This window comes from Bos mutus, chromosome 3, assembly GCF_027580195.1.
Source record: "Bos mutus isolate GX-2022 chromosome 3, NWIPB_WYAK_1.1, whole genome shotgun sequence".
Classification (NCBI taxonomy): domain Eukaryota; kingdom Metazoa; phylum Chordata; class Mammalia; order Artiodactyla; family Bovidae; genus Bos; species Bos mutus.
The window spans coordinates 42756414-42771363 of NC_091619.1; the positions used below are offsets into that span (position 1 = coordinate 42756414).

The following is a 14950-nucleotide window of genomic DNA, read 5'->3' on the forward strand; positions in this document are numbered from 1 at the left end:
CTCTGCTTTTTAATATGCTATCTAAGTTGGTCATAACTTTCCTTCCAAGGAGTAAGCGTCTTTTAATTTCATGGCTGCAATCACCATCTGCAGTGATTTTGGAGCCCCCAAAAAATAAAGTCTGACACTGTTTCCACTGTTTCCCCATCTAGTTCCCATGAAGTGATGGGACCAGATGCCATGATCTTAGTTTTGTGAACACTGTGCTTAGATCACCTAATCTATATAAAAGCCCATTAAAGACTAATCAGATGTCATCATGACTTTAAAGCTCTCTGGAGATGAAAGGTCTTCATATCTAAGAGTGTTCTTTTTATTGCCATCCACTTATATATCCCCATAGCTCTCATTTATACTGTTGAAAGGATAACTTTTACATAAAACTTAGAAATTACATTTGTCACATGCATCAATACTGTATTCTTGACTCATTTAATCTTTGCATGAGAATCATTTAATAACAAAAAAAGCAATAATATAGTCAGAACTGAAATGTTTTTGATGAAACTGAACCTTCCTAAATTCTGTTAAATTATATTATGCCTACTTAAGTAAAATTTTTTTTATTCATTTGCACCCATATTTCTAAAGAATATGCAGGCATACCTCCTAAGATATTTGAGCTCAGTTCTAGACCACTACAGTAAAGTGAATATCACAATCAAGTGAGTCACATGACTTTTTTGGTTTCCCAGTGCATATAGAAGTTATATTTATACTATATTTTAGTCTATTGAAAAAATACATACTTTAAGTAAAAATACTTTTAAAAATAAAAATGGCTAAAAAATGCTAATCATCATTGGAACCTTTAATGAGTTGTAATCTTTTTGCTGGTGGAGAGTCTTGCCTCAGCTGATCATATTGGTAGAATCTGAAGATTGGGGTGGCTGTGGTAATTTCTTAAAATAGGATAATAACAAAGTTAGCCATAGTGATTGACTCTTCCTTTCTCTAGTGATTTCTTTGTATCATGCAATGCTCCTTGATAGCATTTTACCCATGATAGAACTTATTTTGAAGTTATAGTCAGTTCTCTCAAGCCCTGCTGCTGCTTTATGTAGTATTTCAAATCCTTTGTTGTCATTTCAACAATCTCCACAGCATCTTCCCTAGGAGTAGATTCCAATCTCAAGAAACCACTTTCTTTGCTCATCTGTGAGAAGCAAATCCTCACCCATTCATGTTTTATCATGAGATTGCAGTGATTCTGTCAAATCTTCAGGCTCCACTTCTAATTCTTTTGTTATTTCCACCACATCTGCAGTTACTTCCTCCACTTAGTTCTTGAACCCCTCAAAATCATCCATGAGGGTTGAAATCAATTTCTTTCAAACTCCTATTAATGTTAATATTTTTTTAAATTTTTATTTAATTTTTAAACTTTACATAATTGTATTAGTTTTGCCAAATATCAAAATGAATCCACCACATGTATACATGTGTTCCCCATCCTGAACCCTCCTCCCTCCCCATACCATCCCTCTGGGTCGTCCCAGTGCACTAGCCCCAAGTGTCCAGTATCGTGCATCGAACCTGGACTGGCATCTCGTTTCTTACATGATATTTTACATGTTTCAATGCCATTCTCCCAAATCTTCCCACCCTCTCCCTCTCCTACAGAGTCCATAAGACTGTTCTATACATCACTGTCTCTTTTGCTGTCTCGTTCACAGGGTTAATGTTAATATTTTAACCTCTGCCTATGAATCATGAATGTTCTTAATGGTATCTAGAATAGTGAGTCCTTTCCAGAAGATTTTAAATTCCCTTTGACCAGAACCATCAGTGGAATCCCTATCCATGGCAGCTACAAATTTATGAAATGTACTTCTTAAATAATAATGTTACTGAGACCAAGCTCACTCTGCTCACTGTACAACACGCCAATTAACCAAGAAACCAGTGTTGAGGCAAGGAATAGGACTTTATTTGGAAAGCTGGCTGACCAAAAAGATGGCAGACTAATATCTCAAAATGACCATCTTATTGGAGTCTGGGTGCCAACGTCTTTTATAGAACAGAGAGGGAAAGGAGGTGAGGAAGTAAAGTAAAAAGGTATTTATCTTGCAAAATAGGGGATATGTTAATTTCTTCTTCTGTGCAGCCATTTACAGGTGGACTGGGTCAGACTGTCTCTAATAAAGGCAGAGGGGTAGGGTTCCTGGAGACAGATCATTATGTGTGATATATTTAAAAAAAACAAAAAACAAAAGTGAAGATTAAAATCAAAGAAACAGATCCAACATGGAATCAGAATTGGCTCTTCCCTGCAACAGTAAGACTTGAAAATCAAAGTCCTCCTTGATCCATGACCTGCAGAATGAATGTTGTGTTGGCAGGCATGAAAACAACATTAATCTCATTGTACATCGCCATCATCAGAGCTCTTGGGTGACCAGGTGCATTGTTAGTGAGCAGTAATAACTTGAATATTTTTTCTAAGCAGCGGGTTTTAGCAATGGGCCTAAAATATTTAGTGAACCATGTTACTAAATAGATAATCTGTTATCCAAACTTCATGGTTCCATTTATAGAGCACAGGCAGAGTATATTTAGCATAACTCTTTAGGGCCCTAGACTTTTCAGAGTAGTAGGTGAGCATTGGTTTCACCTTAAATTCACCAGCTGCATTAGCTCCAAAGAAGAGAGTCAACCTGTCTTTTGAAGCTGTAAAGCCGGGCATTTTCTTCTTTCTAGATCTGAAAGTGCTTGGTGGCATCTTCTTCCAATAGAAGGCTGTTTTATCTACATTGAAAATCTGTACTTTAATGTAGATACCTTCATTAATGATCTTGGCTAGGTCATCTGAATAACACTGCAGCTTCTGTATCAGTACTTGATGCTTCACCTTGTACTTTCCTGCCATGGAGATGACTTCTTTCCTTAAACCTCATGAATCATCCTCTGCTAGCTTCGATTCACACTTTTTTTCTGCAACTTGCTCACCTCTTTCAGCTTCTGTAGAATTGCAGAGAGTTAGGACCTTGCTGTGGATTAGGCTTTGTCTTAATGGAGTACTGTGGTTGATTGGATCTGTCCAGACCACTACAACTTGCTTCAAATCAGCAGTAAGGCTGTTCCATTTTCTTATCATTTGTGTGTTCACTGGCATAGCACTTTTAATTTCCTTAAAGAGCTTTTTCTTTGCATTCATGACTTGGCTAAATGTCACAAGAGACCTAGCCTTCAGCCTGTCTCAGCTTTCAACATGCCTTTCTCATGGAGCTTCATCCTTTCTAGCTTTTGATTAAGGGTGAGATGTGTGACTGTTCCTTTCACTTGTATATTTGGAGGCTATTGTAGGATTTTTAATTGGCATAGTTTCAATAATATTGTGTCTTACAGAGTAGGGAGGCTGGAGGAGAGGGAGAGAAATATAGGGGAATGAGTAGTTGGTAAAGCAGTCAGAACACACACACATTTATCAAGTTCGCTGCCTTATATGGGTACAGTATGTCTTGCACCCAAAGAACGACCATAGATTACCAATAACAAATAAATCATAATGAAAAACTTGAAATATTGGGAGAATTGCTAAAATGTGACAGAGACACGCAGAGTGAGCCAATGTTATTGGAAAAATAGCGCCAGTAGATTTGCTCAACACAGGGTTGCCACAAACCTCCCATTTGTAAAAAAAAAAAAAAAAAAGTATTATTCATGAAGTCCAATAAAGTGAAGTTCAATAAAACAAGCTCTGCCTGAATGGCATAAAGTATGCGTTTAAGCCTGTGCATGTTTCTTACTTATGTGATTTAAAAGATATTTAGAAGTACTTGATTTGTTTCTTGTTTCCTTGTTTATCATGATTTGGATGTTTCTAGTTTACTATAATAAAAGGGAAGCTTGTAAGAAAAGCATTACTATAGACTAGGACATCACTCTTTTTTAGTGACTTTATTCTGGAGGTCACACTCCAGTGTATCTGGAGGATACACTCATGGGATCTCACTTACATAAGTATCTTTGTAGACAACTTCAATATTGGACTTGGGCCTGATGCACTATTTTAATTCTGAAGCACATCTGGGAGCTTTATAAATATCAAGAGACATTTCCATATCCTTATCAAATATTCCTCTCTAGACAGGAAAACTTATTATACCTGATAAAAGAATGGTTTAGTTAAATAAAATGAGTACATCTTAGCCTAGATTTCAAGAGAAGAGAGATGAACGCTTGCCATTTAGGTTCCCATGCTAGGCCATGAGATTTGCAAGGTGAGGGTATATACAATGACATTTTATTGAGCTTCATTCTCTTCTTTTTCTCTGCCTCTGCCAAATTTCTGATTTTAATAACATTTACTTGTATGACTCATGGAATGCTGGTAAGATGGAAAGAAAGCTCTTCCTTGTAAATGTTTTCAATAAGGAACTAAGGTCTTTGTTTCATTGTGGTTTATATACACATGGAGCTTTGCTGTGTGTGGATTTGGGTGTTAGAACCTTTTATAATCTTATATAATACTTTGAAAATGAAAAGATAGTCATGTATCTAATCCTGGAAAAATATTTTTTCCTGCTGATTTGCAACACAACAGTCAATAATTATGTAAAGCCTTAGGAAACAAACAATCCAGAAATACATGACAAAGAAAAAAAGCATCTAATTATCATAATAGAATTATATGCCTTTTTAATGAACCAGCTGTTTGGGAAGTAGTATTTTGGTATAGTTTTAAAATGTCCTTGATGGATTTTATTATCAAAAATTATAAAAGAATGGATTTCTTTACATTAATACCACATCCTTGTAGATTATAGCTGGAAGTTTGACAATGATGCCAAAGAATCTGTTTTGCCTTTCTTACCTAAATAGAGAGATAAGTTTTGGCATTAGTGGCCAATTATATTGAATTTAGAAAACAGTTTTTGTTTTTGAGTAAATTGACATATTCCTTATGAAAGGGGGGAAATTTATGTACTTAATTTTTTATGTTCAGGTAAACAAAGCAAGTAAATTTTAATATTGTGAAGATAATTTAAAAATTATAATCTAATTGCTTTATTATTTACTAAATTGTCCCAAACTTGAGAAATTGAAACTCAGTACATAAAAGATAAGCTGGGACTTCGCAGTTACATGATTTTTTAAAACTGATAGCCTAGGATTTTGCTAATTGGCACCTCCAGCTGAGTTAATATTAGTTAGAATGGGCTTAAGAGGTATAATTAAAAGGAGATGACTGCTCTGTATTATGTTAGTAAGATATTCAGAAATAGGGAAAAAATAAAGATTGCTAACATTAGTAGAAGGTGATAGACTGAACCCTCTCAAGGGAAACACATCTCCATTTAAAAAATCACGTTACCCAAACACAGTCTTAGAATATATTTTCTTCTTTTATCTTATGTCTTATAAACCTGCCATGCATAAAAATGTAGCCAGTGGCAGACAACTCAATATGTTAAATAATTTAACACTCCCACTACTTCAGAAAGCAAAGGGGGAAGCTGGAGGGAGTGAAATGGAAGGAACCATATGTATGGACGTGTATGAACTATTTTATAGTTTCTAAAATATTTCCATGTTGGTTTATTGTAAACTGAACCACAACAAACCAAAGGGTTTAAAATGGTGTGTTTTTCTTCCTCAGGAATTTATACATTTGGACTGTTTGCAACAGATATCTTTGTAAATGCTGGACAAGTTGTCACAGGAAACCTGGCTCCCCATTTTCTTGCCCTGTGTAAACCCAACTACACGGCACTTGGGTGTCAGCAATATACGCAGTTCATCAGTGGGGAAGAAGCCTGCACAGGCAACCCAGATCTCATCATGAGAGCAAGGAAGACTTTTCCATCCAAAGAAGCGGCTCTCAGTGTCTATGCAGCTATGTATCTGACAGTAAGTAAGGATTAGAAGCCATTCTTAATTTGTCTTTCTGATAATTCTCCCAAAGTAGAAATTATTTCTCCCTGCCATAATGGAAGTCACATTAACAGTTTTCTGCAGGCCATTTAATTTATCTTTAATAATAGCTGTTGGTACTGTGACTAAAATTAAGTCAGTTGACTCTCATGAGATTATGTGTGGGTAGTTGGTTGTATTAAAAAATATAGCTATTAGCATTTCCATTTGAGAATATGTTTGTCTTTATATTAAATAGGGCTTAATGGAAACAAATTTGTCCTATGCAGTTCTTATAAACTTATAACAGTGCAATTAAGAGAACTCCCGAGGCCTCTTTGCCGCCTACTCAACTTCCAGTGTTCTCTGGTGAAGGTAGGGAAAGACACACTCTTTTTCTAGAAAGTTCTTTTTTATTGGTAACTCTATCATCTTAGTATCTCAACCACTGTTTTAGTATTTTGTTATAGAACTAACCAAAATGCCCTTAAAAATGATACTCATTTTATTTATTCTTGAGTATTTGCCGTCATTCTAGTGGTAAGAGCCAGACCGTAAGTGCAGCTGTCTTAGGACGTCTAGGTGGAAGGAAGTGGTCACCACTGAGTGCATTAATGGTGGGCAGGAGTAGGAAGAAGAGCAGCCTTGGCAGGCAGCTCTTGTCCCCAGTGTTTGTATCCATCATTCTTACTCTCTATCACCAGAGGCTGCCTTGAAGCTATAAAGTTGCACTCCAAAAGTGTTCTTTGAAGACTTTTTCTTAGCTCCAGTAAGAAGTGCAGAACATTTTTCCTTTTGGAGTTCTCCTAGTAAATGGTGCCAGTAACTACTTCTGATTTCAGCTCATTGACAAGAGATCTCAGGGCCAATGTCAAGCCAAATTTAACTAATTTCTAATTGCTTGGAAAAACTCAGAATTGTTTTTCCCCTCAAAGAGCTATTCATTTATGGAAATGTTTCTAATGTTCCTAATGTAAGCTTGTACGTTTATCTCTAAAAGAGAGAATATTTCCTGTGACACCTCTGCTTGATATTGGAAATAAAGATTTCTAGATAAAAGACAATTTAAGAGTGGAACTATAGCATCCTATATAATACTCACAATGGCCGAGTCATTTTGGAGGTCATAAGGGTGTGCGTTTTAACATTTTTAAAATGTTTAAGCCAAGTTAATTCTACCATTCACTTCTTGGACTTTAAAAGAAATCCCATCAGGAAAATTTTTATAGCATTAAGGACCAAATATCATTCTATCCATTTTCTCTTCTGTACAATTTTCCAGTTACAACTCTTTTCTTACCCTCATACTGCTTCCAACACTGTTCCTCTAATTGCCCCTGATTTCTTTAGCCCATTAGTTTTACTTTCTGCTACACATTTTAAGGTACTTCTAGACTTGATATAAAATCTTCTAATCCATGTGTGTTCTTTCTTAGTCACTAAATTGCTTGACTCTTTGTTCCAACTCCTCTAGAAGGTGGAGCAGTTAGCCTTAATATGAAGATTTAAAACTTGTGTGAATCAAGAACAGTAAAATATTTTTCTTTCCTTGTCATTACATCTAAATCTTATGTTTGTATTTGTATCTGGGTATTAATTGTAAAGGTCTTCCCTGGTGGTTCAGATGGTAAAGAATCTACCTGTAGTGCAAGAGACCTGGGTTTGATTCTTGGGTTGGGAAGATCCCTCGGAGAAGGAAATGGTAACCCACTCCAGTATTCTTGCCTGGGAAATCCCATGGACAGATGAACCTGGCAGGTTATACAGTTCATGGGGTCGCAAAGAGTCAGACACAACTAAGCAACTAACACACATTAATTGTAAACACATCTTGTGTATAGATATGTGACCAAGCCAGTGACTTGAGACAAATTCCGGAATACTCTCAGACACCAAATACTGATACATAATTATCTTAGCACTAATATAGACTTCGTTGTGTAATCAGGATATGCCAGTGGTAGTGAGTGTGTTAGTGTAGTGAAACACCTGGTGTTTTTATTCTGCCAAAATGGTGTGTCTGCTGGCATTTGTTTAGCAACTTCTTATCTGTTTGTTTGTTTTACCAAGTTACTTAAAGGCACTTATTTAAGCTATGTCTGAATTATAAGTCACACTTCTCTAGACTTGGGGCTTCCCAGGTTGGCACAGTGGTAAAGAATCCACCTGTCAGTACAGGAGACACCAGAAATAAGGTTCAGTCCCTGGGTTGGGAAGATCCCATGAGGAGTAATGGCAACCCACACCAACATTGCTGCCTGAAAAGTCCTATGGACAGAGGAGCCTTGCAGGCTACAGGCCATGGGGTCTCAAAGAGTCAGACACAACGAAGTGACTGAGCACACACGCACACGCTGTTCTAGTCTGTAGTAAACACTTGGAGATGTTTTAACAATAATGATTATTATTATTAGCAAACATTTATTGAGCATGTAGTATATGCCAGGCACTAGTGCTTTACTTTTATTTATTGAATACTTTACTAGTTCTTATTTATTTTAAAATTTCTTTATTATTTTTATTATTGTGTAATAGTTGATTATTTATCACTGGAGACGGGAATGGCAACCCACTCCAATATTCTTGCCTGGAGAATCCCATGGACAGAGGAGCCTGGTGGGCTACAGTCCATGGGGTCGCACAGAGTTGGACACGGCTGAAGCGACTAAGCAGCAGCAACAGCCCTAATGTGTGTGTGGTTAGCTGAATTCCCTCCTGGTCCTACATAACCTCTGCATCCATAAAAGTTAAAACCAGAGGTTCAGGTGGTAGATATGTTTAGAGAAAAAAAAATGTAATAACAATCTAGCACTCAGAAATCTATCATTAAACAGCGGTTCAGACTAAGAATCAGGATTCCTGCTTGTAATTACATTGAAAGGTACCGCTGTCTTTTTAACAATAGATTCTGTTCTCTGCTAGCTGCTTTTCTCTCTTTTCCACCACCCCTTTGTGTGTGTGAGCGTGGGTGGCTGCTATGGCAACCCTGAATCTAACTCCTCCTGCAAATGGAGGCAGTACAGTCAGGGTTTGCTGTTATATTTGAACCTATACACATGCATATATTTTCTCCAGCTTCACTGGAGACACCTTGGGAAAACTTTATAATAAAAATGTTGGGGTTTTCAACAGGAAATGCTTGCCAGAATTTTTACATGTAGATGAATAGGAGAAAACAGCCATATTTTTAATATTCTCTGTGGAAACAGGCTTATTGCTGTATTAAGGCAGAGATATATTTGTTTAGTGTGGTGAAGGTGTTATAAACATATATAAACACATAAATAAAAATAAATGAGCCCTATTAGGAAGTATGCAAATAAGAGTTGAAGAACATTTTCCTGATGCTTCTCTTTGTGGATTAGTAAATAAAATGAAGGAACTCGAACTCTCCCTTAGCATCTGACTTTAATTAAGGCTGTGGGGATAATTTGATCACTGAGTTGTTATCTTTTGCTTTTCTGAGAACTTTCAGGGAAGAAAATCCTATGCCTATTTTTGCAAATGCTGTCAGTTTCCCAGGAAAAACTTCTGGAGGTTATTTAACCTTCAACCATTAAATTTATAATTCAGTGTTGAGTTGCACTAGAATAATATTTAAATTAAGCTTTGTGGCATTTCTTTTCATATAAAATGGATACAACTTTTTTCAGTTAAAATCAAATGAACTCCAGAATTGGAATGAGACATAATGTTTGATGACTTTCCAGTTAACCTCATAAACCATTGAAACAAAAAGTCATAGAATGGTCTCTCTAGATCACTTCCAATTCTGACCTCAGGTTTTATGAAAATATTTTTTTTTTAAAGGGAAGTGTCAACTATATTTATTAGTCTTTTTACATTATCTGTTGCTGCTTAACAAACCACCCTAAACCTCCTCCAGAATTTAGGGAAGCATGCCCATTTTTGAAACAGTTGACTCCATGAGACTGTCTAGGTGGGGACAGTGTTTGGAGAAAGGATTGGGGAAGGTAAAAAGAAAATCTCTGAACTGTCTTCACAAATTTGTCTTCACCGGCTGGTAAGACCTGGCTGACATCAGAAAGCCCTTCCTGTAAATTGTCCCCACTCAGGAGTAATTTAACACTGAAATGTATAAGGTCCCTGAGCTCCAGATTTCAAATGAGCAAAATTGTGTCTGGTAGACAATACATCAAACAGTATTTATTGAGCATCTACTCATAATGTGGCTGCTATGCTATCACTTGACCACTGGTGCCACACTGATATTAGTCTTTTGACATTTCTGTTGTGAGCCTTCAGCTATGTGTTAATTGGTATTAGGCAGGGGAAGGAACTAAAGATATCTGCCAAGTAGCCATTGGGTTCCAGTATTTTCACCACCATAGACCCTTTTATGGTTTACCTTTTTCCTCCCAACTACCACTCCTCCATGAACTCCATGTTTTCAAATGTTCTGTTTAACATAGTAACACTTTCCCATCCCAACTTAAGCCCAGATATTAAACAATGGTCCATAATAATAAAAATGTAATATGCTGTTTGAAACTGCACGATGCAGTTATTAAACTTGCATACATACAATTATTAAATAGCAAACAGTGAGTGATTGAAGACACATGGGTACTCTGCCTCTTCACCATAATTTTACCTGCCTTCTGTAGGTGATACTTATATCTGGGTATTCTGTGATTGATCTATGGATTTATAGTGGCATCTGGTTCTCTGGTTAAATCTCAAATATTCCTGTGTATTCCACGTATCAGAACCACTCAGCAGCATGAGATCACCAATGTTGCCAAATGACTTAGTATAGTTCCAGCCAAAAGCAAAGAGTACTGGCATTTCAGTTAGTGCGTGTGGGCTTATTATGGGTAAATATACTTTTCTATTAAGCTCTTTGAAATATTGAAAAATACATCATAGAATTTCATTGATATGTCTGGAGTTTCTTAGGTGTTAGCAAACTCCAGTTTGAGGATTGCTGGCAGCCTTTGGATATTCTAATTAGGAAAATAGGACTTACTATCGTTGGGCAATATAAGATAGCCAGGGCTCCATTATGACTTCTGTAGTCCCTAGCACTTGGATATGTGCCTTCATGGGCCACTGCTGCCATTAAAAAGTATGTTCATGTATGCTACATAGCTTCAGTCATGTCTCACTCTTTGTGACCCTGTGGACTGTAGCCTGCCAGGCTCCTCTGTCCATGGGATTTTCCAGGCAAGAATACTGGAGTGGGTTGCCATTTCCTCCTCAAGGGTATCTTCATGACCCAGAGATCAAACTGGCGTCTATTATGTTTCCTGCGTTGGTAGGCAAGTTCTTTACCACTAGCACCACCTGGGAACCCCCTAAAAATATATATATATATGTGGGCTTCCCTGGTGGATCAGCCATGAAAAATCAGCTTGCCAATGCTGGAGACATGGGTTCGATCCCTGGGTCAAGAAGATCCCCTGGAGAAGGAATCGGCAACCCACTCCAATATTCTTACCTGGAAAATTCCATGGACAGTGAAGCCTAATGGACTACAATCCATGGGGTTACAAAAGACTGAGATATAACTAGCAACTAAATAGCAACAACAGCATGTGTATGTGTTATGACTTCATTGCTATAAAAACATTTATAAATAATATATGTTGAATATTTTATTTATTGTTCACTTTTTCCTTCTGGTGTTAATATTAAGACAATTTCATAGGTCCCTACAAGTATCATTGTGCCTACTGGATAAGTTTTTCTTGTGGATGGTACACACATAGTACAGTTCTGAGTGAAATATGATTGTTAATATACCTGGTAATGACAGTGGGAGCCTCTGAGTCAGATGATATGAAATATATAGATTGGAGCAGCCGGGGGATCCTTCAGCACTTTCTCTGAGAGTCCAAGAGGGAAGAGGTCACTATTGGCAAGCACCGTGGGGAGTGCTTCAGAAGTAAGTGGTACTTGGGATGCATCTTGAAGATGAATATGATTTGAATAGGTAAAGAAGAGTCATTCCAGGTAAGGGGACAGGGAGAGCAAAGGCCAGGAGCAAAAACAGCAGATACATTTTGGAGGGACTGAGAGAGGGTAACTCTCATAAGGAAATATGGTGGGGGTGGGATTGTGGGGTTTAAGAATTAGCAAGGGTAAATAAATCAGAAAGACCTGTAAACCAACCTGAGACTTCATGCTCGAGTTAATAAGCAAATAAATGCCATACAGAAGCAGTTCTTTAGAATGATTCTATTTATTCCAATTCCTGTAAATATATATTGAATATGTAGAATGCATCAAGCCTGTACATACTGATGTAAACTCCTCCTGAAGTTTAAAATGGTTTAATAGAGAGTAAAGTGAAAGTCGCTCAGCCGTGTCTGACTCTTTGCAACCCCATGGACTATCAGATCAGATCAGATCAGTCACTCAGTCGTGTCTGACTCTCTGCGACCCCATGAATTGCAGCATGCCAGGCCTCCCTGTCCATCACCAACTCCTGGAGTTCACTCAGACTCATGTCCATCGAGTCAGTGATGCCATCCAGCCATCTCATCCTCTGTCGTCCCCTTCTCCTCTTGCCCCCAATCCCTCCCAGCATCAGAGTCTTTTCCAATGAGTCAACTCTTCACGTGAGGTGGCCAAAGTACTGGAGTTTCAGCTTCAGCATCATTCCTTCCAAAGAAATCCCAGGGCTGATCTCCTTCAGAATGGACTGGTTGGATCTCCTTGCAGTCCAAAGGACTCTCAAGAGTCTTCTCCAACACTACAGTTCAAAAGCATCACTATAAGGTAAGATAAGTTACTTCAGTCGTGTCCGACTCTGTACAACCCCATAGACAGCAGCCCACCAGGCTCCCCCGTCCCTGGGATTCTCCAGACAAGAACACTGGAGTGGGTTGCCATTTCCTTCTCCAATGCATGAAAGTGACAAGTGCAAGTGAAATTGCTCAGTCGTGTCTGACTCTTAGCGACCCCATGGACTGCAGCCTACCAGGCTCCTCCATCCATGGGATTTTCCAGGCAAGAGTACTGGAGTGGGGTGCCATTGCCTTCTCCGTCCATGGACTATACAGTCCATGTAATTCTCCAGGCCAGAATACTGGAGTGGGTAGCCTTTCCCTTCTCCAGGAGATCTTCCTGACCCAGAGGTTGAACCCAGGTCTCCCACGTTGCAGTTGGATTCTTGACCAGCTGAGCCACAAGGAAAGCCCAAGAATACTAGAGTGGGTAGCCTACCCCTTCTGCAGTGGATCTTCCTGACCCAGGAATCAAACCAGGGTCTCCTGCATTGCAGGCAGATTCTTTACATCAACAGTAAAGAGGGAATTACAAAGAAAAGAAACTAAAAGTGAAGGGACGATTTTAAGAAGATGGTCAGTCTCAGACTTGAAATGATAACCATTTGAATTCAGTTGGTTTCCTTAAGACTGAAAGCCCTAGTGCTGATGAGACCAGAGTCAAGTGATATGAAATGTATAGATCTGAGCAGCTGTGGGACCCCTGTTTTCTCTGAGAACACAGGAATAGGAAAATCAGATGTAGACCCAGAGCCAGTGCTCTGATGTACACCTCAGGGTTTATACACCATCACCAGCTTACTTGGGCTTCTCTGGTGGCTCAGGACAGTAAAGAATATGTGTGCAATGCAGGAGACCCTGGTTCGATCCCTGGGTCAGAAAGATCCCCTGGAGAATTCTCATGAATGACTATCCACTCCAGTATTCTTGCCGGAAGAATTCCATGGAGAGAGGAGCCTGGCGGGCTACAGTCCACAGGTTTGCAGAGAGTCAGACACTTCTGAGCGAGTTAACACTTTCACACTTTCACCAGCTTACTTAGATGCTACGGCTAAACAGAGCCAAGCTTTCATTTATTGAAAAGTAACAGTCTAGCACCATACCCAGAACTCTCTATGCCTTAATCTTCACAATGGCTGGAATGAAATTTGGGTATCTTCATTTTACCGGTAAGAAAACTAAGGATGCATGCATGTGTGCATGCGTGGTCATTTCAGTCGTGTCTGACTCTTACACAGAAGCTAACTAACCTGCCCAAGCTTATTCAGCTAGTTATTTGTTAGAGCCAGGACTGTGACCCAGGGTGGTGTGACGCCAGAGCCAGCATTAGGTTTCTTCGTCACACTACCTCCTGAGGTGTGCCCAATGAACAGAAGGCAGCTGCATTTTATCTCCCAGTGCCTTACACAGAGTCGGTGAAGGAAACTAGTTCATTGATTTTCACTGAAATGTTGCACAATATAAATTAGGAAGGTTGTCAAAAAAGTATGCATTCCATAAGTTCCTGTTTTGTGTCCTATTTTCCAGGCAGCCAAGTAGCTCAAACACTAAAAGTAATATGAATGATCATTATTATTGGACTTTAATTGTACTTTGATTTTAAGTAAATGCATATTTTATTCTTATGAACCTTAATTTTGAGTATCTTATGTCCTGCATAGTGTTTTCAGATGGTACAGAACTTTAATGGCTTTAAAAATGACAACTTCTAACTTATCTTCAACTTCTTTACAAGTACGATAGTTGACTGCATAGTAACATAACTACTCTTGGCCATGCTTCATACTTACTAAACCTCCACAGTAGGCAGTATCACTTTGATGTTATGGGCCAGAAGTGTATTCATAAGTGCGGGATGTTTCCTCAAGTGTCTTATCAAGGCTCCAGTGCGCTAACCACCTCTCGTTTATCTTGCCTGATCAGAAGACGTCTTGGATGTAAAGGCTCAACATGGCTTTCAGTAAGGTGTCCAAAATGTCCATCTCACTTCAGACTATGATGTGGCAGTGAGTCAGAGAGTTAACATAGCACGGACATAAACTGAGATGTGAGGAGCAGCCCATTCCAAGTGAAAGTGAACCGATGACATCTTTTGCATGAGATAGAAAAGAACACACTTGACAAATCAGTGGTTACCTCTACCTGGTTGAAGATTCAGTAGTCTATAGTCATTCTCCAGGATCTGTCTAGACTGGTAAATTAAATGGACACATGAGGAGACCTGCAACCTCCGCATTCTTGAGATCCTAAGTGGTGGCATTAAATCTTTACCATTCCCTTTCCTAATGCAATATGATTTTTCATTTCTATCCTGGCAGGAGTGGGAGAATACTGTTTTCATA

At 38.5% G+C, this 14950-nt stretch overlaps 1 protein-coding gene across 3 annotated transcripts in view; it reads left to right on the top strand.

Moving 5' to 3' along the window:
- Window positions 1-14950, top strand: part of PLPPR5 (phospholipid phosphatase related 5) — a 135954-nt gene that overhangs the window by 45001 nt on the left and 76003 nt on the right. For all 3 annotated transcript variants that reach the window (XM_005906505.3, XM_005906506.3, XM_070367621.1), the window contains exon 3: window positions 5603-5853. In XM_005906505.3, coding sequence (XP_005906567.2) covers window positions 5603-5853 — 251 coding nt within the window. The remainder of the gene's footprint in view (window positions 1-5602; window positions 5854-14950) is intronic.